This window comes from Oncorhynchus mykiss, chromosome 27 (assembly GCF_057628025.1).
Source record: "Oncorhynchus mykiss isolate SJ-2025 chromosome 27, ASM5762802v1, whole genome shotgun sequence".
Classification (NCBI taxonomy): domain Eukaryota; kingdom Metazoa; phylum Chordata; class Actinopteri; order Salmoniformes; family Salmonidae; genus Oncorhynchus; species Oncorhynchus mykiss.
The window spans coordinates 52,375,435-52,402,668 of NC_143048.1; the positions used below are offsets into that span (position 1 = coordinate 52,375,435).

General features: G+C 43.5%; 1 protein-coding gene across 2 annotated transcripts in view; it reads left to right on the top strand.

Moving 5' to 3' along the window:
* LOC110507254 (nectin-1-like) overlaps positions 1-27,234 on the top strand; it is a 453,892-nt gene that overhangs the window by 348,584 nt on the left and 78,074 nt on the right. For both annotated transcript variants that reach the window (XM_090224052.1, XM_090224053.1), the window contains exons 7-8: positions 15,381-15,474; positions 24,382-24,468. In XM_090224052.1, the coding sequence (XP_090080178.1) occupies positions 15,381-15,474; positions 24,382-24,468 (181 nt within the window). The remainder of the gene's footprint in view (positions 1-15,380; positions 15,475-24,381; positions 24,469-27,234) is intronic.

Below are 27,234 nucleotides of genomic sequence, written 5' to 3' on the forward strand. Positions count from 1 at the left end.
AATATGGTTATATAGTTATAAATATGGTTATATAGTTATAGATATGGTTATATAGTTATAAATATGGTTATATAGTTATAGATATGGTTATATAGTTATAAATATGGTTATATAGTTATAGATATGGTTATATAGTTATAAATATGGTTATATAGTTATAGATATGGTTATATAGTTATAAATATGGTTATATAGTTATAGATATGGTTATATAGTTATAAATATGGTTATATAGTTATAGATATGGTTATATAGTTATAAATATGGTTATATAGTTATAGATATGGTTATATAGTTATAAATATGGTTATATAGTTATAGATATGGTTATATAGTTATAAATATGGTTATATAGTTATAAATATGGTTATATAGTAATAAATATGGTTATATAGTAATAAATATGGTTATATAGTTATAAATATGGTTATATAGTTATAGATATGGTTATATAGTTATAGATATGGTTATATAGTAATAAATATGGTTATATAGTTATAGATATGGTTATATAGTTATAGATATGGTTATATAGTAATAAATATGGTTATATAGTTATAGATATGGTTATATAGTTATAGATATGGTTATATAGTTATAAATATGGTTATATAGTTATAGATATGGTTATATAGTAATAAATATGGTTATATAGTTATAGATATGGTTATATAGTTATAGATATGGTTATATAGTAATAAATATGGTTATATAGTTATAGATATGGTTATATAGTTATAGATATGGTTATATAGTAATAAATATGGTTATATAGTTATAGATATGGTTATATAGTTATAGATATGGTTATATAGTTATAAATATGGTTATATAGTTAAACATATGATTATATAGTTATAAATACGGTTATATAGTTATAGATGTGGTTATATAGTTAAAGATATGATCATATAGTTATAGAGATGGTTATATAGTTAAAGATATGATTATATAGTTATACACATGTATATATAGTCATCGATATGTTTATTTAGATAGTTATAGATATGCTTATATAGTTATAAATACGGTTATATAGTTAAACATATGATTATATAGTTATAAATATGGTTATATAGTTATAAATATGGTTATATAGTTATAGATGTGGTTATATAGTTAAAGATATGATCATATAGTTAAATATATGATTATATAGTTATACACATGTATATATAGTTATAGATATGTTTATTTAGATAGTTATAGATAAAGCTATATAGTTATACATATGATATATAGTTATTTATATATGGATATATAGTTATAAACATGTATATGTAGTTATAGATATTGTTATATAGTTATACATTTTTGTCGGTCACAGTCGTGTTGATAAATATGGGGCAAATGGTTTGATCAAGGCATAAACCTGCTTGACAAACTGACAGACTGATCTTACTTGAAACTTTTTTTGTCAACGTGTCCCTAAAAGTAACTTTCCATTTTTGTAAAATCCCTGTCACAAATGATTATTTTCTGTTTAGGGATTACTCATGTTTTTACCTGGCTATCCCCCCTTAACCTCCCTGAGCATTCTGTAGTGTGCCGACCGTGGAGGAGGAAGGTCTTCAAGATGGAGTCTCAGAAGAGAGCAGAGGGAACAGGCTGAACCACAGCTGCTCAGTAGAGAGCAGAGGGAACAGGCTGAACCACAGCTGTTCAGTAGAGAGCAGAGGGAACAGGCTGAACCACAGCTGTTCAGTAGAGAGCAGAGGGAACAGGCTGAACCACAGCTGTTCAGTAGAGAGCAGAGGGAACAGGTTGAACCACAGCTGTTCAGTAGAGAGCAGCGGGAACTGGTTGAACCACAGCTGTTCAGTAGAGAGCAGAGGGAACAGGCTGAACCACAGCTGTTCAGTAGAGAGCAGAGGGAACAGGCTGAACCACAGCTGTTCAGTAGAGAGCAGAGGGAACAGGCTGAACCACAGCTGTTCAGTAGAGAGCAGAGGGAACTGGTTGAACCACAACTGTTCAGTAGAGAGCAGAGGGAACTGGTGGTAACTCATGCTTCTCTGCTCCTCTGTTTCTCTTCCTGGTCATTGCTTGGTCTCCACAATGCTCTGGTGAGCTGGGGCTACAGCTTCTTGTTGTTTTTCATTTGTGTCTTCCTATCACAAAGTCACGCTGGCTGGCTGCTTCCCCATCCTATGTAGCTTTATGTACATACACACTACAGAAGTTGTTGTTGTGACTGATCAGAGATGCTACCTCATGCAACTTCAGGTTGCTGGTGTTGTTGATCAAAGTGTTGTTTTCTCCCGTTAGTGGAGGTGCACATTGTTAGCTGTTGATGTAGGTCTGAGTTTACAACAAGACCAGTTAATTGTGGAGGCACGTTTAAACATGACAGCATGTAACTTACTCTCAGTAGATATCCTTATGTTATTCTGGGAATTTAAATTCCAACACGGTACTGTAGCGTCAGTAACTAACTAATTCCTCCACCTATGGAAAACATATCCCACTACTACTATTGTTACTACTACTACTACTACAAAGGTATCACGCCTTGGCCATAGAGAGGCTTTTTATTCTCTATTTTGGTTAGGCCAGGGTGTGACTAGGGTGGGCATTCTATGTTTTTTTCTATGTTTTTTATTTCTATGTCTTGGCCTGGTATGGTTCTCAATCAGGGACAGCTGTCTATCGTTGTCTCTGGTTGAGAACCATACTTAGGTACCCTTTTCCCCCACCTGTTTTGTGGTAAGTTAACTTTGACTTTGTTCAGGGCAGCTAGCTCAAAGCGTCACGGTTTGGTTTTGTTCTTTTGTTTTGTCGGCGTCATTTTTAATAAAGAGAAAATGTACGCTTACCATGCTGCACTTTGGTCCAGTCCTTCAGCCAGCCGTGACAGAACTTCCCACCACCAACGGACCAAGCAGCATGGTAAGGTGGACTCCTGGACATGGGAGGAAGTTCGTGATGGTTATTTCCTTGTTTCCAGACAGTTCATGATGGTTATTTCCTTGTTTCCAGACAGTTCGTGTTGGTTATTTCCTTGTTTCCAGACAGTTCGTGTTGGTTATTTCCTTGTTTCCTTGACAGTTCGTGTTGGTTATTTCCTTGTTTCCAGACAGTTCGTGTTGGTTATTTCCTTGTTTCCAGACAGTTCGTGTTGGTTATTTCCTTGTTTCCAGACAGTTCGTGTTGGTTATTTCCTTGTTTCCAGATAGTTTGTGTTGGTTATTTCCTTGTTTCCAGACAGTTCGTGTTGGTTATTTCCTTGTTTCCAGACAGTTCGTGTTGGTTGTTTCCAGACAGTTCGTGTTGGTTGTTTCCAGACAGTTCATGTTGGTTGTTTCCAGACAGTTTGTGTTGGTTGTTTCCAGACAGTTCGTGTTGGTTGTTTCCAGACAGTTCGTGTTGGTTGTTTCCAGACAGTTCGTGTTGGTTGTTTCCTTGTTTCCAGACAGTTCGTGTTGGTTGTTTCAAGACAGTTTGTGTTAGTTGTTTCCAGACAGTTCGTGTTGGTTGTTTCCAGACAGTTCGTGTTGGTTGTTTCCAGACAGTTCGTGTTGGTTGCTTCCAGACAGTTCGTGTTGGTTGTTTCCTTGTTTCCAGACAGTTCGTGTTGGTTGTTTCCTTGTTTCCAGACAGTTCGTGTTGGTTATTTCCTTATTTCCAGACAGTTCGTGTTGGTTGTTTCCAGACAGTTCGTGTTGGTTGTTTCCAGACAGTTCGTGTTGGTTATTTCCTTGTTTCCAGACAGTTCGTGTTGGTTATTTCCTTGTTTCCAGACAGTTCGTGTTGGTTGTTTCCTTGTTTCCAGACAGTTCGTGTTGGTTGTTTCCTTGTTTCCAGACAGTTCGTGTTGGTTGTTTCCTTGTTTCCAGACAGTTTGTGTTGGTTGTTTCCAGACAGTTCGTGTTGGTTGTTTCCAGACAGTTCGTGTTGGTTGTTTCCAGACAGTTCGTGTTGGTTGCTTCCAGACAGTTCATGTTGGTTGTTTCCAGACAGTTCGTGTTGGTTGTTTCCAGACAGTTCGTGTTGGTTGTTTCCAGACAGTTCGTGTTGGTTGTTTCCAGACAGTTCGTGTTGGTTGTTTCCTTGTTTCCAGACAGTTCGTGTTGGTTGTTTCCAGACAGTTTGTGTTAGTTGTTTCCAGACAGTTCGTGTTGGTTGTTTCCAGACAGTTTGTGTTGGTTGTTTCCAGACAGTTCGTGTTGGTTGCTTCCAGACAGTTCGTGTTGGTTGTTTCCTTGTTTCCAGACAGTTCGTGTTGGTTATTTCCTTGTTTCCAGACAGTTCGTGTTGGTTATTTCCTTATTTCCAGACAGTTCGTGTTGGTTGTTTCCAGACAGTTCGTGTTGGTTGTTTCCAGACAGTTCGTGTTGGTTATTTCCTTGTTTCCAGACAGTTCGTGTTGGTTATTTCCTTGTTTCCAGACAGTTCGTGTTGGTTGTTTCCTTGTTTCCAGACAGTTCGTGTTGGTTGTTTCCTTGTTTCCAGACAGTTCGTGTTGGTTGTTTCCTTGTTTCCAGACAGTTTGTGTTGGTTGTTTCCAGACAGTTTGTGTTGGTTGTTTCCAGACAGTTCGTGTTGGTTGCTTCCAGACAGTTCGTGTTGGTTGTTTCCTTGTTTCCAGACAGTTCGTGTTGGTTGTTTCCTTGTTTCCAGACAGTTCGTGTTGGTTGTTTCCTTGTTTCCAGACAGTTCGTGTTGGTTATTTCCTTGTTTCCAGACAGTTCGTGTTGGTTATTTCCTTGTTTCCAGACAGTTCGTGTTGGTTGTTTCCAGACAGTTTGTGTTGGTTATTTCCTTGTTTCCAGACAGTTCGTGTTGGTTATTTCCTTGTTTCCAGACAGTTCGTGTTGGTTGCTTCCAGACAGTTCGTGTTGGTTGTTTCCTTGTTTCCAGACAGTTCGTGTTGGTTGTTTCCTTGTTTCCAGACAGTTCGTGTTGGTTATTTCCTTATTTCCAGACAGTTCGTGTTGGTTGTTTCTAGACAGTTCGTGTTGGTTGTTTCCAGACAGTTCGTGTTGGTTATTTCCTTGTTTCCAGACAGTTCGTGTTGGTTATTTCCTTGTTTCCAGACAGTTCGTGTTGGTTGTTTCCTTGTTTCCAGACAGTTCGTGTTGGTTGTTTCCTTGTTTCCAGACAGTTCGTGTTGGTTGTTTCCTTGTTTCCAGACAGTTTGTGTTGGTTGTTTCCAGACAATTCGTGTTGGTTGTTTCCAGACAGTTCGTGTTGGTTGTTTCCAGACAGTTCGTGTTGGTTGCTTCCAGACAGTTCATGTTGGTTGTTTCCAGACAGTTCGTGTTGGTTGTTTCCAGACAGTTCGTGTTGGTTGTTTCCAGACAGTTCGTGTTGGTTGTTTCCAGACAGTTCGTGTTGGTTGTTTCCTTGTTTCCAGACAGTTCGTGTTGGTTGTTTCCAGACAGTTTGTGTTAGTTGTTTTACCTGACAGTTCGTGTTGGTTGTTTCCAGACAGTTCGTGTTGGTTGTTTCCAGACAGTTCGTGTTGGTTGCTTCCAGACAGTTCGTGTTGGTTGTTTCCTTGTTTCCAGACAGTTTGTGTTGGTTATTTCCTTGTTTCCAGACAGTTCGTGTTGGTTATTTCCTTATTTTCAGACAGTTCGTGTTGGTTGTTTCCAGACAGTTCGTGTTGGTTGTTTCCAGACAGTTCGTGTTGGTTATTTCCTTGTTTCCAGACAGTTCGTGTTGGTTATTTCCTTGTTTCCAGACAGTTCGTGTTGGTTGTTTCCTTGTTTCCAGACAGTTCGTGTTGGTTGTTTCCTTGTTTCCAGACAGTTCGTGTTGGTTGTTTCCTTGTTTCCAGACAGTTTGTGTTGGTTGTTTCCAGACAGTTCGTGTTGGTTGTTTCCAGACAGTTCGTGTTGGTTGTTTCCAGACAGTTCGTGTTGGTTGCTTCCAGACAGTTCGTGTTGGTTGTTTCCTTGTTTCCAGACAGTTCGTGTTGGTTATTTCCTTATTTCCAGACAGTTCGTGTTGGTTGTTTCCAGACAGTTCGTGTTGGTTGTTTCCAGACAGTTCGTGTTGGTTATTTCCTTGTTTCCAGACAGTTCGTGTTGGTTATTTCCTTGTTTCCAGACAGTTCGTGTTGGTTGTTTCCTTGTTTCCAGACAGTTCGTGTTGGTTGTTTCCTTGTTTCCAGACAGTTCGTGTTGGTTGTTTCCTTGTTTCCAGACAGTTTGTGTTGGTTGTTTCCAGACAGTTCGTGTTGGTTGTTTCCAGACAGTTCGTGTTGGTTGTTTCCAGACAGTTCGTGTTGGTTGCTTCCAGACAGTTCATGTTGGTTGTTTCCAGACAGTTCGTGTTGGTTGTTTCCAGACAGTTCGTGTTGGTTGTTTCCAGACAGTTCGTGTTGGTTGTTTCCAGACAGTTCGTGTTGGTTGTTTCCTTGTTTCCAGACAGTTCGTGTTGGTTGTTTCCAGACAGTTTGTGTTAGTTGTTTCCAGACAGTTCGTGTTGGTTGTTTCCAGACAGTTCGTGTTGGTTGTTTCCAGACAGTTCGTGTTGGTTGCTTCCAGACAGTTCGTGTTGGTTGTTTCCTTGTTTCCAGACAGTTCGTGTTGGTTATTTCCTTGTTTCCAGACAGTTCGTGTTGGTTATTTCCTTATTTCCAGACAGTTCGTGTTGGTTGTTTCCAGACAGTTCGTGTTGGTTGTTTCCAGACAGTTCGTGTTGGTTATTTCCTTGTTTCCAGACAGTTCGTGTTGGTTATTTCCTTGTTTCCAGACAGTTCGTGTTGGTTGTTTCCTTGTTTCCAGACAGTTCGTGTTGGTTGTTTCCTTGTTTCCAGACAGTTTGTGTTGGTTGTTTCCTTGTTTCCAGACAGTTTGTGTTGGTTGTTTCCAGACAGTTCGTGTTGGTTGTTTCCAGACAGTTCGTGTTGGTTGTTTCCAGACAGTTCGTGTTGGTTGCTTCCAGACAGTTCGTGTTGGTTGTTTCCTTGTTTCCAGACAGTTCGTGTTGGTTGTTTCCTTGTTTCCAGACAGTTCGTGTTGGTTGTTTCCTTGTTTCCAGACAGTTCGTGTTGGTTATTTCCTTGTTTCCAGACAGTTCGTGTTGGTTATTTCCTTGTTTCCAGACAGTTCGTGTTGGTTGTTTCCAGAGAGTTTGTGTTGGTTATTTCCTTGTTTCCAGACAGTTCGTGTTGGTTATTTCCTTGTTTCCAGACAGTTCGTGTTGGTTGCTTCCAGACAGTTCGTGTTGGTTGTTTCCTTGTTTCCAGACAGTTCGTGTTGGTTGTTTCCTTGTTTCCAGACAGTTCGTGTTGGTTATTTCCTTATTTCCAGACAGTTCGTGTTGGTTGTTTCTAGACAGTTCGTGTTGGTTGTTTCCAGACAGTTCGTGTTGGTTATTTCCTTGTTTCCAGACAGTTCGTGTTGGTTATTTCCTTGTTTCCAGACAGTTCGTGTTGGTTGTTTCCTTGTTTCCAGACAGTTCGTGTTGGTTGTTTCCTTGTTTCCAGACAGTTCGTGTTGGTTGTTTCCTTGTTTCCAGACAGTTTGTGTTGGTTGTTTCCAGACAGTTCGTGTTGGTTGTTTCCAGACAGTTCGTGTTGGTTGTTTCCAGACAGTTCGTGTTGGTTGCTTCCAGACAGTTCATGTTGGTTGTTTCCAGACAGTTCGTGTTGGTTGTTTCCAGACAGTTCGTGTTGGTTGTTTCCAGACAGTTCGTGTTGGTTGTTTCCAGACAGTTCGTGTTGGTTGTTTCCTTGTTTCCAGACAGTTCGTGTTGGTTGTTTCCAGACAGTTTGTGTTAGTTGTTTTACCTGACAGTTCGTGTTGGTTGTTTCCAGACAGTTCGTGTTGGTTGTTTCCAGACAGTTCGTGTTGGTTGCTTCCAGACAGTTCGTGTTGGTTGTTTCCTTGTTTCCAGACAGTTCGTGTTGGTTATTTCCTTGTTTCCAGACAGTTCGTGTTGGTTGTTTCCTTGTTTCCAGACAGTTTGTGTTGGTTGTTTCCTTGTTTCCAGACAGTTCGTGTTGGTTGTTTCCTTGTTTCCAGACAGTTCGTGTTGGTTATTTCCAGACAGTTTGTGTTGGTTGTTTCCAGACAGTTCGTGTTGGTTGTTTCCAGACAGTTTGTGTTGGTTGTTTCCAGACAGTTTGTGTTGGTTGTTTCCAGACAGTTCGTGTTGGTTGTTTCCAGACAGTTCGTGTTGGTTATTTCCTTGTTTCCAGACAGTTCGTGTTGGTTATTTCCTTGTTTCCAGACAGTTCGTGTTGGTTATTTCCTTGTTTCCAGACAGTTCGTGTTGGTTGTTTCCTTGTTTCCAGACAGTTCGTGTTGGTTGTTTCCTTGTTTCCAGACAGTTCGTGTTGGTTGTTTCCTTGTTTCCAGACAGTTTGTGTTGGTTGTTTCCAGACAGTTCGTGTTGGTTGTTTCCAGACAGTTCGTGTTGGTTGTTTCCAGACAGTTCGTGTTGGTTGCTTCCAGACAGTTCGTGTTGGTTGTTTCCTTGTTTCCAGACAGTTCGTGTTGGTTGTTTCCTTGTTTCCAGACAGTTCGTGTTGGTTGTTTCCTTGTTTCCAGACAGTTCGTGTTGGTTATTTCCTTGTTTCCAGACAGTTCGTGTTGGTTATTTCCTTGTTTCCAGACAGTTCGTGTTGGTTGTTTCCAGAGAGTTTGTGTTGGTTATTTCCTTGTTTCCAGACAGTTCGTGTTGGTTATTTCCTTGTTTCCAGACAGTTCGTGTTGGTTGCTTCCAGACAGTTCGTGTTGGTTGTTTCCTTGTTTCCAGACAGTTCGTGTTGGTTGTTTCCTTGTTTCCAGACAGTTCGTGTTGGTTATTTCCTTATTTCCAGACAGTTCGTGTTGGTTGTTTCTAGACAGTTCGTGTTGGTTGTTTCCAGACAGTTCGTGTTGGTTATTTCCTTGTTTCCAGACAGTTCGTGTTGGTTATTTCCTTGTTTCCAGACAGTTCGTGTTGGTTGTTTCCTTGTTTCCAGACAGTTCGTGTTGGTTGTTTCCTTGTTTCCAGACAGTTCGTGTTGGTTGTTTCCTTGTTTCCAGACAGTTTGTGTTGGTTGTTTCCAGACAGTTCGTGTTGGTTGTTTCCAGACAGTTCGTGTTGGTTGTTTCCAGACAGTTCGTGTTGGTTGCTTCCAGACAGTTCATGTTGGTTGTTTCCAGACAGTTCGTGTTGGTTGTTTCCAGACAGTTCGTGTTGGTTGTTTCCAGACAGTTCGTGTTGGTTGTTTCCAGACAGTTCGTGTTGGTTGTTTCCTTGTTTCCAGACAGTTCGTGTTGGTTGTTTCCAGACAGTTTGTGTTAGTTGTTTTACCTGACAGTTCGTGTTGGTTGTTTCCAGACAGTTCGTGTTGGTTGTTTCCAGACAGTTCGTGTTGGTTGCTTCCAGACAGTTCGTGTTGGTTGTTTCCTTGTTTCCAGACAGTTCGTGTTGGTTATTTCCTTGTTTCCAGACAGTTCGTGTTGGTTGTTTCCTTGTTTCCAGACAGTTTGTGTTGGTTGTTTCCTTGTTTCCAGACAGTTCGTGTTGGTTGTTTCCTTGTTTCCAGACAGTTCGTGTTGGTTATTTCCAGACAGTTTGTGTTGGTTGTTTCCAGACAGTTCGTGTTGGTTGTTTCCAGACAGTTTGTGTTGGTTGTTTCCAGACAGTTTGTGTTGGTTGTTTCCAGACAGTTCGTGTTGGTTGTTTCCAGACAGTTCGTGTTGGTTATTTCCTTGTTTCCAGACAGTTCGTGTTGGTTATTTCCTTGTTTCCAGACAGTTCGTGTTGGTTATTTCCTTGTTTCCAGACAGTTCGTGTTGGTTGTTTCCTTGTTTCCAGACAGTTCGTGTTGGTTGTTTCCTTGTTTCCAGACAGTTCGTGTTGGTTGTTTCCTTGTTTCCAGACAGTTTGTGTTGGTTGTTTCCAGACAGTTCGTGTTGGTTGTTTCCAGACAGTTCGTGTTGGTTGTTTCCAGACAGTTCGTGTTGGTTGCTTCCAGACAGTTCGTGTTGGTTGTTTCCTTGTTTCCAGACAGTTCGTGTTGGTTGTTTCCTTGTTTCCAGACAGTTCGTGTTGGTTGTTTCCTTGTTTCCAGACAGTTCGTGTTGGTTATTTCCTTGTTTCCAGACAGTTCGTGTTGGTTATTTCCTTGTTTCCAGACAGTTCGTGTTGGTTGTTTCCAGACAGTTTGTGTTGGTTATTTCCTTGTTTCCAGACAGTTCGTGTTGGTTATTTCCTTGTTTCCAGACAGTTCGTGTTTGTTGTTTCCAGACAGTTCGTGTTGGTTGTTTCCTTGTTTCCAGCATGAACCGTCTGGAAACAAGGAAATAACCAACATGAACTGTCTGGAAACAAGGTGATACATAGTGAAAATAACCAGCATGAAAGAACGAGTTAAGAGGCCCAAACTGCTCTGCCCGTTAAAGAGGCAGCTAAAACCTTGTGGAAAGGTCATGTTACTTGCGTGTGTGTGATCGTGTGTTGTCAATGTAAAGGGGGGAGAGAGAATGCATGTACACTCAGAAAAAATGGTTCCAAAATGGTTCTTCAAAATAAATTACCAAAAATTATCAGATGTTTTTGGTCACATACACATATTTAGCAGATGTTATTGCGGGGGTACCGAAATGCTTGTGCTTCTAGCTCTGACATTGCATAAATATCTAACAAGTAATATCTAATGATTTCACAACATATACCCTAACTACACATACATCTAAGTAAGGAATGGATTAAGAATATATACTGTACATGTATGTCAGAGCGGCATTGGACTAAGATACCGTAGAATAGTATAGAGTACAGTTTATACATATGAGATGGGGGATGCAACATTCACACACAATTAAAGTGACTAAGATACCGTAGAATAGTATAGAGAACAGTTTATACATATGAGATTGGGGATGCAACATTCACACACAACTAAAGTGACTAAGATACAGTAGAATAGTATAGAGAACAGTTTACACACATGAGATGAGTAATGCAAGATACATTAGTAAAATGGCTAGTGATCCATTTATAAGAGTGGCCAGTGATTCCTAATCTATAACTCTGTGTTAGTGATGGCTGTTTACCAGTCTGATGTCCTTGAGATAGAATCTGACTAGTGATGGCTGTTTAACAGGCCTTGAGATAGAAGCTGACTAGTGGTGGCTGTTTAACAGGCCTTGAGATAGAAGCTGACTAGTGGTGGCTGTTTCACAGGCCTTGAGATAGAAGCTGACTAGTGGTGGCTGTTTAACAGGCCTTGAGATAGAAGCTGACTAGTGGTGGCTGTTTAACAGGCTTTGAGATAGAAGCTGACTAGTGGTGGCTGTTTAACAGGCCTTGAGATAGAAGCTGACTAGTGGTGGCTGTTTAACAGGCATTGAGATAGAAGCTGACTAGTGGTGGCTGTTTAACAGACTGATGGCCTTGAGATAGAAGCTGTTTTTCAGTCTCTCCGTCTCAGCTTTGATGCACCTGTACTGACCTCGCCTTCTGGATGATAGCAGGGTGAACAGGCAGTGGCTCGGGTGGTTGATGTCCTTGACAATCTTTTTGGCCTTCCTATGGCATCGGGTGCTGTAGGTGTGCAGGAGGGTGTGAAGTTTGCCCCCAGTGATGTGTTGTGCAGACCTCACTACCCTCTGGAGAGCTTTGTGGTTGTGGGCGACGCAGTTGCCGTACCAGGTGGTGATACAGCCCGACAGGATGCTCTCAATTGTGCGTCCATAAATGTTTGTGGTGTTAAAATTATATGAACATACATTTTTTAAATTGTTGCATGTTGAGTGTATATTTTTGTTCAGTATAAAACCTAAAGGGTTCTTTTCCCCATAGGAGAACCCTTTGAAGAACCATTATTGGGTCCATGTAGAAACCTTTCCAAAGCTCTACCTGGAACCAAAAAGGGTTCGCCATGTACAGTGTACATGACGGTGCCGAACGAGATGGCAGCATCGCGACAAGCTCTTAGGAAACTCTGCAGTATTTTGTTTATGTGCTGACCAACTGACCAACATTTTCAACCCTGAGTCTGCAATCCCAACATGTTTTAAGCAGACCACCATAGTCCCTGAGCCCAAGAACACTAAGGTAATCTGCCTAAATGACTACTGACCCGTAGCACTAAAGTCTGCAGCCATGAAGTGCAGTGAAAGGATCGTCATGGCCCAGATCAACACCATTATCCCAGAAACCCTAGACCCACTCAATGTGCATACACCCTTCCCCCAACAGATCCACAGATTATGCAATCTCTATTGCACTCCACACTGCCCTTTCCCACCTGGACAAAAGGAACACCTATGTGAGAATATTATTCATTAACTACATCTCAGCGTTCAACACCGTAGTGCCCTCAAAGCTCATCAATACGCTAAGGATCCTGGGACTAAACACATCCCTCTGCAACTTGATCCTGGACTTCCTGACGGCCGCCCCCAGGTGGTAAGGGTAGGTACCAACACATCCGCCACGCTGATCCTCAACACAGGGGCCCCTCAGGCGTGCGTGTTCAGTCCCCTCCTGTACTCCCTTTTTGACCATGACTGCATGGCCAGGCACGACTCCAACACCATCATTAAGTTTGCCGATGACACAACAGTGGTAGGCCTGATCACAGACAACAATGAGACAGCCTATAGAGAGGAGGTCAGAAACGTGGCAGTGTGTTGCCAGGACAACAACCTCTCCCTCAACGTGATCAAGACAAAGCAGAGGAGGACTACAGGAAAAAGAGGACCGAGCACGCCCCCTTTCTCATCGACGGGGCTGTAGTGGAGCAGGTTGAGAGCTTCAAGCTCCATGGCGTCCACATCACCAACAAACTGACATGGTCCAAGACAATTGTGAAGATGTATGAAGATGGCATGACAAAACCTATTCCTTCTCAGGAGATTTGGCGTGGGTCCTCAGATCCTCAAAAGGTTTTACAGCTACACTTCAGAGTGTAGTGCGAACGGCCCAGTACATCACTGGGCCAAGCTTCCTGCCATCCAGGACCTCTATACCAGGGGGGTATCAGAGGAAGGCCCTAAAAATTGTCAAAGACTCCAGCCACCCTAGTCTGTTCTCTCTGCTACTGCATGGCAAGCGGTACCAGAGTGCCAAGAGGCTTCTAAACAGCCTCTACCCCCAAGCCATAAGACTCCTGAACATCTTGTCAAATGGCTACCCAGGATACCCTCTTTTACACTGCTGCTACTCTCTGTTATTATCATCTATGCATAGTCACTTTAATAACTCTACCTACATTTATTTATTTTTAAATTTTACTAGGCAAGAACAAATTCTTATTTTCAATGACGGCCTAGGAACAGTTGGTTGACTGCCTGTTCAGGGGCAGAACGACAGATTTGTACCTTGTCAGCTCGGGGATTCGAACTTGGTTACTAGTCCAACGCTCTAACCACTAGGCTACCCTGCTGCACATATTACCTCAACTAACCATTCCCTAGGGACGTTGACTCTGTACCGGTATGTAGTCTCGCTATTGTTATTTCACTGCTGCTCTTATTTGACTTGTTACTGTTATCTCTTATTCTTATCTGTACATTTTTAAACTGCATTGTTGGTTAGCGGCTCATAAGTAAGCATTTTCACTGTAACCTGTTGTATTCGGAGCATGTGACTAAAACAATTTGATTTGATCAGAAAACCAGTCAGTATCTGGTGTGACCACCATTTGCCTCATTTAGTGTGACACGTCTCCTTTGCACAGAGTTTATCAGGCTGTTGATTGTGGCCTGTGGAATGTTGCAATTGTGTTCATTGTCCTTAGCTTACACTTACCCATACAATAACCCTACCACCACCGGGCACTCTGTTCACAACGTTGACATCAGCATAGTGCTCGCCCACACAACGCCCTACACTTGGTCTGCGGTTGTGAGGCCGGTTGGATGTGTTGACAAATTTCCTAAAACAATGTTGGAGGTGGCTTATGGTAGAGAAATGAACATTAAATTATTTGGCAATAGCACTGTTGGACATTCCTACAGTCAGCATGCCAAATGCACGCTCAAAACTTGAGACATCTGTGGCATTGTGTTGTGTGACAACTTTTGGAGTGGCCATTTATTGTCCTCATCACAAGGTGCACCTGTGTAATGATCGTGCTGTTTAATCAGCTTCTACATATACCACACCTCTCAGGTGGCTGGATTATCTTGGTAAAGGAGAAATGCTCACTAACAGAGATTTTAATAAATCTGTGCACAAAATTTGAGAAAAATAAGCTTTTTGTTTGTTTGGAACATTTCTGGGATCTTTTATTTCAGCTCATGAAACATGGCACCAACACTTTAAATGTTGCATTTATATTTTTATCCAGTGCAGATATCACCTTTGTGTAGGTATAGGTACACAGCTCTCTGTCTTCTGGTTCATTCAGGTAGTTTAATGTCCCAACCTGTTGGGGCAGCATCAGGTAGTTTAATGTCCCACCCTGTTGGGGCAGCATCAGGTAGTTTAATGTCCCACCCTGTTGGGGCAGCATCAGGTAGTTTAATGTCCCACCCTGTTGGGGCAGCATCATGTAGTTTAATGTCCCACCCTGTTGGGGCAGCATCAGGTAGTTTAATGTCCCACCCTGTTGGGGCAGCATCAGGGGTATTAATGTACCACCCTGTTGGGGCAGCATCAGGTAGTTTAATGTCCCACCCTGTTGGGGCAGCATCAGGGGTATTAATGTCCCACCCTGTTGGGGCAGCATCAGGTAGTTTAATGTCCCTCCCTGTTAGGGCAGCATCAGGGGTTGTATTGCCCTACCCTGTTTGATCTGGAAGGCTTGTCTGTAGTTTGTCTTAGATTTGATCTGTAAGGCTTGTCTGTAGTTTGCCTTAGATTTGATCTGGAAGGCTTGTCTGTAGTTTGCCTTTGGCGAAAAGTTGAAAAAGCGCTCAAAGAACTTTGATTAAAAACAACAACAATAACAGCAGTCTAAAATGGTTAACTTTATGTTAACAACAGAGACATACAGTATCAGTCCCAGGAGGAGATCAGGAGGTCAGATTGAGCCAGAGTATATCCATGTTACGGTGTTCAGTGTGAGATACTAGAAACTAGCGGACTACACATCCTGTCCGTCCTGAGGACTTGACTCATAATGGTCAGTCTCCCTGCACCATCACACCCCTGCCTCCCTCCCCTCATCCCCTCACCTCAGAGTCCAATCAGCCAATCGCAGTCCGGGCTGGTCTCATTAGAGCAGTCAGTCATCCAAAAGGGCAGAAAAGGTGGACAAACAGGAAATGGCTGCTGCTGGCCCCACGGTCGGTCGGAACACGATGGTTGATGTCTGTCAGAACTCCGTCCTAATGATGGGGGGAAGAGGGAAGAGGGAGAGAGAGACCAAGGCAAGTGCAGCCAGACAGGTTGAGTGGTGTGAGCGGGCTGGAATGGTAGTGGTGGAAAGCCCTCACTGTGCAGAGTGTCATGTTCTTCTTCTCACCCCTCTGTGATAACAGGACCGACCTCCCGCCCGCCCACAAGCCGGCCCCTCCCCCGCCCAAAAAGAGGAGCAGGGATTTGAAGGGCCACTTGACATCCGATGACATCCAGGTAAGATCCACCTCAAACTACCCGCTCAGTGTCCCAAATGGGAGCCTATTCCCTTTATAGGCCATATGTGTCCTGGTCTAAAGTAGTGCTCTATATAGGGAATAGGGTCCCATTTGGGAAGTAACTTTTAACTTTTATCCTCTCCCGACATGATGTATCTGGTTAGGAGGTTGGCATATTCTGAAAGAATATGTCTGCCTGCCTGCCAGCCTGTCTGTCTGCCAGCCTGTCTGTCTGCCAGCTTGCCTGTCTGCCAGCCTGTCTGCCAGCCTGTCTGCCAGCCTGTCTGCCAGCCTGTCTGCCAATCTGTCTGTCTGCTTATCTGTCTGTCTGCTTATCTGTCTGTCTGCTTATGTCTGTCTGCTTGTCTGTTTTCTTTCATTAACCTTCTCCTTTCTGTCACATTGACAACTAGAACACATACTGAGTTTGAGCAGTGTTTCATGTGAATTAAAATCAATTAATTAAATAAGTCATCTTGCTAATTTTTTTTACTGAATGTCTGTATTAAATGCAATGGCAGCAAGAGAAAACCATCCCAGAATATATTTCCTGTCATGTTGTTGTTTAGATTACTAATCGTGACGTTGGGACTATAAGGTTCGATGCCAGCCCAGAATATATTTCCTGTCATGTTGTTTAGATTACTAATCGTGATGTTGGGACTATAAGGTTCGATGCCAGCCCAGAATATATTTCCTGTCATGTTGTTTAGATTACTAATCGTGATGTTGGGACTATAAGGTTCGATGCCAGCCCAGAATATATTTCCTGTTCATGTTGTGTTGTTTAGATTAGGTTCCATCTGACAGTTTGGTCAAAAATCAGTAAAAATGTGAGATGTCAAATTTTTGAAAAAGTTAATTTACATATTTTTTAAAATATAATAATAATAATCTGAAAGTTTTAGCTGCTAAAACACTCTTTAACTTCTCAGTTAAGAAATAATTATTATGTACAATGACGGCCTACCAAACGGCCTCCTGTGGGGATGGGGGCTGGGATAAAAAAATTATATATATATATATATATATATATATATATATATATATATATATATATATATATGTGTGTATATATATATATATATATATATATATATATATATATATGTATGTATGTATATATATATGTGTGTGTTTTGTCAAATATATATATATATATATATATATATGACAAAACACACATGACAAGAGAGACACAATAACACTACATAAAGAGAGACCTAAGACAACAAAAACATAGCAACATCATCAATAGAGGATATGTCAAATGAAAGCTCCTTGGTAATAACCAGGTCCAGAATATGGCTGTGATTGTGGGTGGGCCCAGTAGAAAGCCCCTTGGTAATAACCGGGTCCAGAGTATGGCTGTGATTGTGGGTGGGCCCAGTAGAAAGCCCCTTGGTAATAACCAGGTCCAGAGTGATTGTGGGTGGGCCCAGTAGATAGCCCCTCGGTAATAACCGGGTCCGCTATGCCCTCAGACGAACCATCAAACAAGCAAAGCGTCAATATAGGATTAAGATTGAATCCTACTACACCCGCTCTGACGCTCGTCGGATGTGGCAGGGCTTGAAAACTATTATGGACTGCAAAGGGAAATCCAGCTGTGATCTGCCCATTGACGTGAGCCTGCACTCCCTGTTCACCCACGACTGCGTGGCCAAGCATGACTTCAACACCATGGTTAAGTTTAAGTTTTCTGATGACACAACAGTGCTAGGCCTGATCACCGACAATGATGAGACAGCCTATAGGGAGGAGGTCAAAGACAACAACCTCTCCCTCTGAGCAAGACAATGGAGCTGATCGTGGACTACAGGAAAATGAGGGCTGAACATGCCCCCATTAACATTGACGGGACAGGTTGAGAGTTTCAAGTTCCTTGGTGTTCACATCACCAACAAACATTCCAAACACACCAAGAGACTCATGAAGAGGGCACGACAACACCTTTTCCCCCTGAGGAGACTGAAAAGATTTGGGTCCCCAGATTCTCAAAATGTTATGCAGCTGAACCATTGAGAGCATCCTGACCGGTTGCATCACTGCCTGGTACGGCAACTACTCGGCCTCCAACTACAAGGTGCTACACAGGATAGTACGTGTGGCCCAGTACATCACTGGGGCCAAGCTTTCTGCCATCCAGGACCTATATACTTGGTGGTGTCAGAGGAAGGCCCAAAAAATTGTCCAAGACTCCAGTCACCCAAATCATAGACTGTTCTCTCTGCTATCGCACGGCAAGCAGTACTGGAGCACCAAGTCTAGGTCTAAAAGGCTCTTTAACAGCTTCTACCCCCAAGCCATAGGACTGCTGAACAATTAATCAAATGGCAGCCCAGACTATTTACAGTGCCTTGCGAAAGTATTCGGCCCCCTTGAACTTTGCGACCTTTTGCCACATTTCAGGCTTCAAACATAAAGATATAAAACTGTATTTTTTTGTGAAGAATCAACAACAAGTGGGACACAATCATGAAGTGGAACGACATTTATTGGATATTTCAAACTTTGTTAACAAATCAAAAACTGAAAAATTGGGCGTGCAAAATTATTCAGCCCCTTTACTTTCAGTGCAGCAAACTCTCTCCAGAAGTTCAGTGAGGATCTCTGAATGATCCAATGTTGACCTAAATGAATAATGATGATAAATACAATCCACCTGTGTGTAATCAAGTCTCTGTATAAATGCACCTGCACTGTGATAGTCTCAGAGGTCCGTTAAAAGCGCAGAGAGCATCATGAAGAACAAGGAACACACCAGGCAGGTCCGAGAAGACTGATCAGAGATGCAGCCAAGAGGCCCATGATCACTCTGGATGAACTGCAGAGATCTACAGCTGAGGTGGGAGACTCTGTCCATAGGACAACAATCAGTCGTATATTGCACAAATCTGGCCTTTATGGAAGAGTGGCAAGAAGAAAGCCATTTCTTAAAGATATCCATAAAAAGTGTCGTTTAAAGTTTGCCACAAGCCACCTGGGAGACACACCAAACATGTAGAAGAAGGTGCTCTGGTCAAATGAAACCAAAATTGAACTTTTTGGCAACAATGCAAAACGTTATGTTTGGTGTAAAAGCAACACAGCTCATCACCCTGAACACACCATCCCCACTGTCAAACATGGTGGTGGCAGCATCATGGTTTGGGCCTGCTTTTCTTCAGCAGGGACAGGGAAGATGGTTAAAATTGATGGGAAGATGGATGGAGCCAAATACAGGACCATTCTGGAAGAAAACCTGATGGAGTCTGCAAAAGACCTGAGACTGGGACAGAGATTTGTCTTCCAACAAGACAATGATCCAAAACATAAAGCAAAATCTACAATGAAATGGTTCAAAAATAAACATATCCAGGTGTTAGAATGGCCAAGTCAAAGTACAGACCTGAATCCAATCGAGAATCTGTGGAAAGAACTGAAAACTGCTGTTCACAAATGCTCTCCATCCAACCTCACTGAGTTCGAGCTGTTTTGCAAGGAGGAATGGGAAAAAATGTCTGTCTCTCGATGTGCAAAACTGATAGACAGACCCCAAGCGACTTACAGCTGAAATCGCAGCAAAAGGTGGCGCTACAAATTATTAACTTAAGGGGGCTGAATAATTTTGCACGCCCAATTTTTCAGTTTTTGATTTGTTAAAAAAGATTGAAATATGCAATAAATGTCGTTCCACTTCATGATTGTGTCCCACTTGTTGTTGATTCTTCACAAAAAAATACAGTTTTATATCTTTATGTTTGAAGCCTGAAATGTGGCAAAAGGTCGCAAAGTTCAAGGGAGCCGAATACTTTCGCAAGGCACTGTATATATATATATATATATATATATATATATATATTGTATGTATACAGCGGCGCGCAACACAAACAAACACACAAACAAACATCTTTCACAACAAGATGTTGACAGTAACCTTATTGTTACAGGCTGAGGTTTATAACTCATTAGAGCGTAGGGCCGATGTTGTCACCTCGTTAGTCAGTATGTGTTACTCCTGTACTGGTTGTCACCTCGTTAGTCAGTATGTGTTACACCTGTACTGGTTGTCATCTCGTTAGTGGGAAGGTGTTTCACCTCTGAAGGCCCAGGTGCTGTTTAAGAGTGGCTGGCCCAATGCTCCTTTGGTCTTGATAGATGAAGGTTTAACACCTCAAGTTGGTTTGCCTCCTGTCTTTAAGTCTTCCAAGATGACGTAGCAGTCGGACGTGAGTTTTGTCTTGTCCTGTGTACATATTTTTTTTACCCTTGTTTTTATTCGTACATATTTTGTATACATTTTAATCTCACTTTCCATCTACAGACTGAATATACTCTCCTGCAACCCGCCTCACCCAATGTGGTATGGATCTGCTATTTTTATACTTTAGAACCGGAACCCCCATCAGAAGCTAGCCAGCTAACTAGCAGCTAGTAGTCAGTTAGCCACTGCTAGCGGTCTTCACTGTTAACTCGGTCACCAGCCAGCCTCAGCTCGGTCAATACCTGCCAGTCTGCACAGCGCGATATCAACCCAAAGCATATCGGACAGATTTTTCTCTACCACATCTCCGGATTCCTACCGCAAGCGCTGAACCATTACACCGGATCATCACAGCTAGCTAGCTGATATCAAGTGGCTACTCCTGGCTAACGTCTTTTCATGAAGCAAGCACCAGTTAGCCTTGAGCTAGCCTCCAAGCTAGCCGAAGAGGTCCACCAGCCAATTCTTGGGCTTCAATACCTCTTTTGCAAATTGGCCTGGACCGTTTATTGCCGACACGGAGCCCCACCGATCCATCACAACTGGTCTGTCGACGTAATCGTCCGAGGTGGCTCTTGCGTTGCGACGTCGGCAGAGGCCAATCTGCTAGTTCCGGCCCGCTAGCTGTCTGAATCTCAGTGTCATCTGCTCGCCTAGCGTAGTAGTAACTGCTGAATCGGCTCACTGACTCATCTATTGCTACTCTTTGGACTCTATGATCACTCGGCTACACATGCCCCTGTCTAATGTCAATATGCCTTGGTTATTGCTGTTTTGGTTAGTGATTGTCTTATTTCACTGTAGAGCCCCTAGCCCTACCCAACAAGCCTTACATGGCCCTTTTGTTCCATCCCCCACACATGCGGTGACCCCACCTGGCTAAACTGGTGCCTCTAGAGATAAAACCTCTCATTGTCACTCAATGCCTAGGTTCACCTCCACTGTACTCATATCCTACCATACCCTTGTCTGTACATTATGCTTTGAATCTATTCTTCCATGCCCATAAATCTGCTCCTTTTACTCTCTGTTCCGAAAGCACTAGACGATCAGTTCTTAAAGCCTCTAGACATACCCTGCTGGTCATCAATCCAATCAATCAAATGTATTTATCAAGCCCTTCTTACTTCTTGCTGATGTCACAAAGTGCTATACAGAAACTCAGCCTAGAACCCCAAACAGCAAGCAATGCAGGTGTAGAAGCACGGTGGCTAGGAAAAACTCCCTAGAAAGGCCAAAACCTAGGAAGAAACCTAGAGAGGAACCAGGCTGTGGGGTGGCCAGTCCTCTTCTGACTGTCCGGGTGGAGATTATAACAGAGCATGGCCAAGATGTTCAAATGTTCATAGATGACCAGCAGGGTCAAATAATAATAATCACAGTGGTTGTAGAGCGTGCAACATGTCAGCAGCGCCTCAGGAGTAAATGTCAGTTGGCTTAGCCGATCATTCAGAGTATGTCTACCCCTCCTGCTGCCTCAGGGTTCCATAGCCGCAGGCAGAACAGTTTAAACTGGAGCAGCAGCGGGGACTGGGGACAGCAAGGAGTCATCATGCCAGATAGTCCTGAGGCATGTTCTTATGGCTCAGGTCCTCTGAGAGAGAAATAAAGAATTAGAGAGAGCATACTTAAATTCACACAGGACACCAGATAAGACAGGAGAAATACTCCAGATATAACAGACTGACCCTAGCCCCCCGACACAAACTACTGCAGCATAAATACTGGAGGCTGAGACGAGGGGTCGGGAGACACTGTGGCCCCATTTGACGATATCCCCGGACAGGTCCAAACAGGCAGGATATAACCCCACCCACTTTGCCAAAGCACAGCCCCCACACGCTAGAGGGATATCTTCAACCACCAACTTACCATCCTGAGACAAGGCCGAGTATAGCCCACAAAGATCTCCCCCGTGGCACAACCCAAGGAGGGGGGGCGCCAACCCGGACAGGAAGATCACGTCAGTGACTCAACCCACTCAAGTGACGCACCCCTCCTAGGGACGGCATGGAAGAGCACCAGTAAGCCAGTGACTCAGCCCCTGTAATAGGGTTAGAGGCAGAGAATCTCAGTGGAGAGAGGGGAACCGGCCAGGCAGAGACAGCAAGAGCGGTTCGTTGCTCCAGAGCCTTTCCGTTCATCTTCACACTCCTGGGCCAGACTACACTCAATCATAGGACCTACTGAGAGAGTCTTCAATAAAGACTTAAAGATATAAAGGTTGAGACCGAGTCTGAGTCTCTCACATGGGTAGGCCATAAAAATGGAGCTCTATAGGAGAAGGCCCTGCCTCCAGCTGTTTGCTTAAAAATTCTAGGGACCGCAACGAGGCCTGCGTCTTGTGACCGTAGCTTACGTGTAGGTATGTATGGCAGGACCAAATCGGAAAGATCGGTAGGAGCAAGCCCATGTAGTGCTTTGTAGGGTTAGCAGTAAAACCTTGAAATTAGCCCTTGCCTTACCAGGAAGCCAGATACACCTTTGCTGTCTTCAACCAGGACCTCAGCAATCACTGCCTCATTGCCTGCGTCCGTAATCGGTCTGCGGTCAAACGACCACCCCTCATCACTGTCAAATGCTCCCAAAAACACTTCAGCGAGCAGGCCCCTCTAATCGACCTGGCCCGGGTATCCTGGAAGGATTTCGATCTCATCCCATCAGTAGAGGATGCCTGGTTGCTCTTTAAGTGTTTTACTCGCTATCTTAAACAAGCATGCCCCATTCAAAAAATGGAGAACTAAGAACCAATTTTGCCCTTGGTTCACCCCAGACTTGACTGCCCTTGACCATCACATTAACATCCTGTGTTGTTCTGCATTAGCATCGAATAGCCCCCATGATACGCAACTTTTCAGGGTAGTCAGTAACCACGTAGTCAGTTAGGAAAGAAATGTGCATCCTGTAGCACTAATTCCAATTAGTTTTGGGACACTGTGAAGTCCACTGAGAATAAGAACACCTCCTCCCAGCTGCCCACTGCACCGAGGCTAGGAAACACTGTCACCACTGATAAATCTACGATAATCGATCATTTTAATAAGCATTTTTCTTAATGGCTGGCAATGCTTTCCACCTGTTTACCCCTACCCCGGTCAACAGCCTTGCACCCCCCACAGCAACTTGCCCAAGCCTCCCCCATTTCTCCTTCACCCAAATCCAGACATCTGATGTTCTGAAAGAGCTGGAAAATCTGGATCCCTACAAATCAGCTGGGCTAGACAATCTGGACTAAACTACTGAAAGAGCTGCTTCCTGTGCTTGGCCCTCCTATGTTGAACAGTTTAAACGGCTCTCTATCCACAGGATGTGTACCAAACTCACTAAAAGTGGCAGTAAAAAAGCCTCTCTTGAAAAAGCCAAACCTTGACCCAGAAAATATAAAAAAACTATCGGCCTATATCGAATATTACATTACTCTCAAACATTTTTGAAAAAGCTGCTGCATAGCAACTCACTGCCTTCCTAAAGACAAACAATGTATACAAATTGCTTCAGTCTGGTTTTAGACCCATTATAGCACTGAGACTGCATTTGTGAAGGTTGTAAATTATATTTTAATGGTGTCAGACCAAGGCTCTGCATCTGTCCCTGTGCTCCTAGACCAGGGTTGGGCAACTCCAGTCCTCGAGGGCCTGATTGGTGACACAGCTTTGCCCCAGCCCCAGCTAACACACCTGACTCCAATAATCACCTAATCATGATCTTCAGTTTAGAATGCAATTCGTTTATTAATCAGCTGTGTTTGCTAGGGATGGAAAAAAGTGTGACACCAATCAGGAGTTGCCCACCCCTGTACTAGACCATAGTGCTGCTTTTGACATCATCGATCACAACATTATTTTGGAGAGATTGAACAACCTAATTGGTCCACATGAAAAAGTTATTGCCTGGTTTAGATTTTATCTGTCGGAAAGATATATTAGTTTGTCTCTGTGGATGGTTTGTCAAAGGTACAAATCAATACGTTTCTGCATTGTGTCCCACCACCCGCCAACCCCACTTTTACGCTACTGCTACTCTCTGTTCATCATATATACATAGTCACTTTAACCATATCTACATGTACATACTACCTCAATCAGCCTGACTAACCAGGCTATCTGCATTGTGTCCCACCACCCGCCAACCCCACTTTTACGCTACTGCTACTCTCTGTTCATCATATATACATAGTCACTTTAACCATATCTACATGTACATACTACCTCAAGCAGCCTGACTAACCGGTGTCTGTTTATAGCCTTGCTACTTTTATAGCCTCGCTACTGTATATAGCCTGTCTTTTTACTGTTGTTTTATTTCTTTACCTACCGATTGTTCACCTAATACCTTTTTTGCACTATTGGTTAGAGCCTGTAAGTAAGCATTTCACTGTAAGGTCGGCACACCTGACAAATAAACTTTGATTTGATTTACGTTCCTCAAGGTTCCATTTTAGGACCACTACTGTTTTCACTATATATTCTACATCTTGCTGATGTCATTAAGAAACACAATGGCAACTTTCTCTGATATGTGGACGACACACAGCTGTACATTTCGATTAAAACATGGTAAAGCCCTAAAATTGCCTTCCCTGGAAGCCTGTGTTTTATATTTCTATGGCGTCTCCATTTTCACATTACTCCACTCTGAGCTGTGGTGTTTCCTGTGTAGGTGCTTACCCTGGACAAGAAGCTTCCTCTGCAGCCTCCATATTACGACATGGTACCCTCTGAGTCAACACCCTTCACTAACAAGCCGGTGAGTAGAGCAGCCTTGACCAAGGTGAACCGGTGTATTGGCCAGGTTTGCAGGGTACTGCAGAGCCATGTTGTACAGGTGTATAGGCCAGGTGTTCAGGGTACTGCAGAGCCATGGTGTACAGGGTACTACAGAGCCATGTTGTACAGATGTATAGGTCAGGTGTACAGCGTACTACAGAGCCATGGTGTACAGGTGTACAGGGTACTACAGAGCCATGGTGAACAGGTGTATAGGCCAGGTGTTCAGGGTACTGCAGAGCCATGTTGTACAGGTGTATAGGGTACTACAGAGCCATGTTGAACAGGTGTATAGGCCAGGTGTCCAGGGTACTGCAGAGCCATGGTGTACAGGGTACTACAGAGCCATGGTGTACAGGGTACTACAGAGCCATGTTGAACAGGTCTATAGGCCAGGTGTACAGGGTACTACAGAGCCATGTTGAACAGGTATATAGGCCATGTGTACAGGGTACTACAGAGCATTGTTGTACAGGTGTACAGGGTACTACAGAGCCATGTTGTAAAGTGTACTACAGAGCCATGTTGTACAGGTGTGCAGGGTACTAAAGAGCCATGTTGTACAGGTGTATAGGCCAGGTGTACAGGGTACTACAGAGCCATGTTGTACAGGTGTATAGGCCAGGTGTTCAGGGTACTACAGAGCCATGTTGTACAGGTATATAGGCCAGGTGTTCAGGGTACTACAGAGCCATGTTGTACAGGTGTATAGGACAGGTGTACAGGGTACTGCAGAGCCATGTTGTACAGGTTTACAGGGTACTACAGAGCCATGTTGTACAGGTGTTTAGGCCAGGTGTACAGGTTACTACAGATCCATGTTGTACAGGTGTAAAGGCCAGGTGTACAGGGTACTACAGAGCCATGTTGTACAGGTGTACAGGGTACTGCAGAGCCATGTTGTACAGGTTTACAGGGTACCACAGAGCCATGGTGTACAGGTGTATAGGCCATGTGTACAGGTTACTACAGATCCATGTTGTACAGGTGTATAGGCCAGGTGTACAGGGTACTACAGAGCCATGTTGTACAGGTGTACAGGGTACTGCAGAGCCATGTTGTACAGGTTTACAGGGTACCACAGAGCCATGGTGTACAGGTGTATAGGCCATGTTTACAGGGTACTACAGAGCCATGTTGTACAGGGTACTAGAGAGCCATGTTGTACAGGGTATTAGAGCCATGCTGTAAAGTGTACTACAGAGCCATGTTGTACAGGTGTGCAGGGTACTAAAGAGCCATGTTGTACAGGTGTATAGGCAAGGTGTACAGGGTACTGCAGAGCCATGTTGTACAGGTGTACAGGTTACTACAGAGCGATGTTGTACAGGTGTACAGGGTACTACAGAGCCATGTTGTACACGGTACTACAGAGCCATGTTGTACAGGGTACTACAGAGCCATGTTGTACAGGGTACTACAGAGCCATGTTGTACAGGGTACTACAGAGCCATGTTGTACAGGGTACTACAGAGCCACGTTGAACAGGGTACTACAGAGCCATGTTGTACAGGTGTACAGGGTACTACAGAGCCATGTTGTACACGGTACTACAGAGCCATGTTGTACAGGGTACTACAGAGCCATGTTGTACAGGGTACTACAGAGCCATGTTGTACAGGGTACTACAGAGCCATGTTGTACAGGGTACTACAGAGCCACGTTGTAAAGGGTACTACAGAGCCATGTTGAACAGGTCTATAGGCCAGGTGTACAGGGTACTACAGAGCCATGTTGAACAGGTATATAGGCCAGGCTTACAGGGTACTGCAGAGCCATGTTGAACAGGTATATAGGCCAGGTGTACAGGGTACTACAGAGCATTGTTGTACAGGTGTACAGGGTACTACAGAGCCATGTTCTACAGGTGTATAGGCCAGGGATTCAGGGTACTACAGAGCCATGTTGTACAGGTGTACAGGTTACTACAGAGAGATGTTGTACAGGTGTACAGGGTACTACAGAGCCATGTTGTACATGTTGTACAGGGTACTACAGAGCCATGTTGTACAGGGTACTACAGAGCCATGTTGTACAGGGTACTACAGAGCCATGTTGTAGAGGTGTACAGGGAACTACAGAGCCATGTTGTACAGGTGTATAGGCCAGGTGTTCAGGGTACCACAGAGCCATGTTGTACAGGTGTAATGGGTACTACAGAGCCATGTTGTACAGGTGTACAGGGTACTACAGAGCCATGTTGTACAGGTGTACAGGGTACTGCAGAGCCATGTTGTACAGGTGTATAGGCAAGGTGTTCAGGGTACTGCAGAACCATGTTGTACAGGTGTACAGGGTCCTACAGAGCTATGTTGTACAGGGTACTAAAGAGCCATGTTGTACAGGGTACTACAGAGCGATGTTGTAGAGGTTTACAGGGAACTACAGAGCCATGTTGTACAGGTGTATAGGCCAGGTGTTCAGGGTACTGGAAAGCCATGTTGTACAAGTATATAGGCCAGGTGTTCAGGGTACAACAGAGCCATGTTGTACAGGTGTATAGGCCAGGTGTACAGTGTACTACAGAGCCATGTTGTACAGGGTACTGCAGAGCCATGTTGGACAGGTGTATAGGCCAGGTGTACAGGGTACTACAGAGCCATGTTGGACAGGTGTATAGGCCAGGTGTACAGGGTACTGCAGAGCCATGTTGTACAGGTGTACAGGGTACTACAGAGCCATGTTTTACAGGGTACTACAGAGCCATGTTGTACAGGGTACTAAAGAGCCATGTTGTACAGGGTAC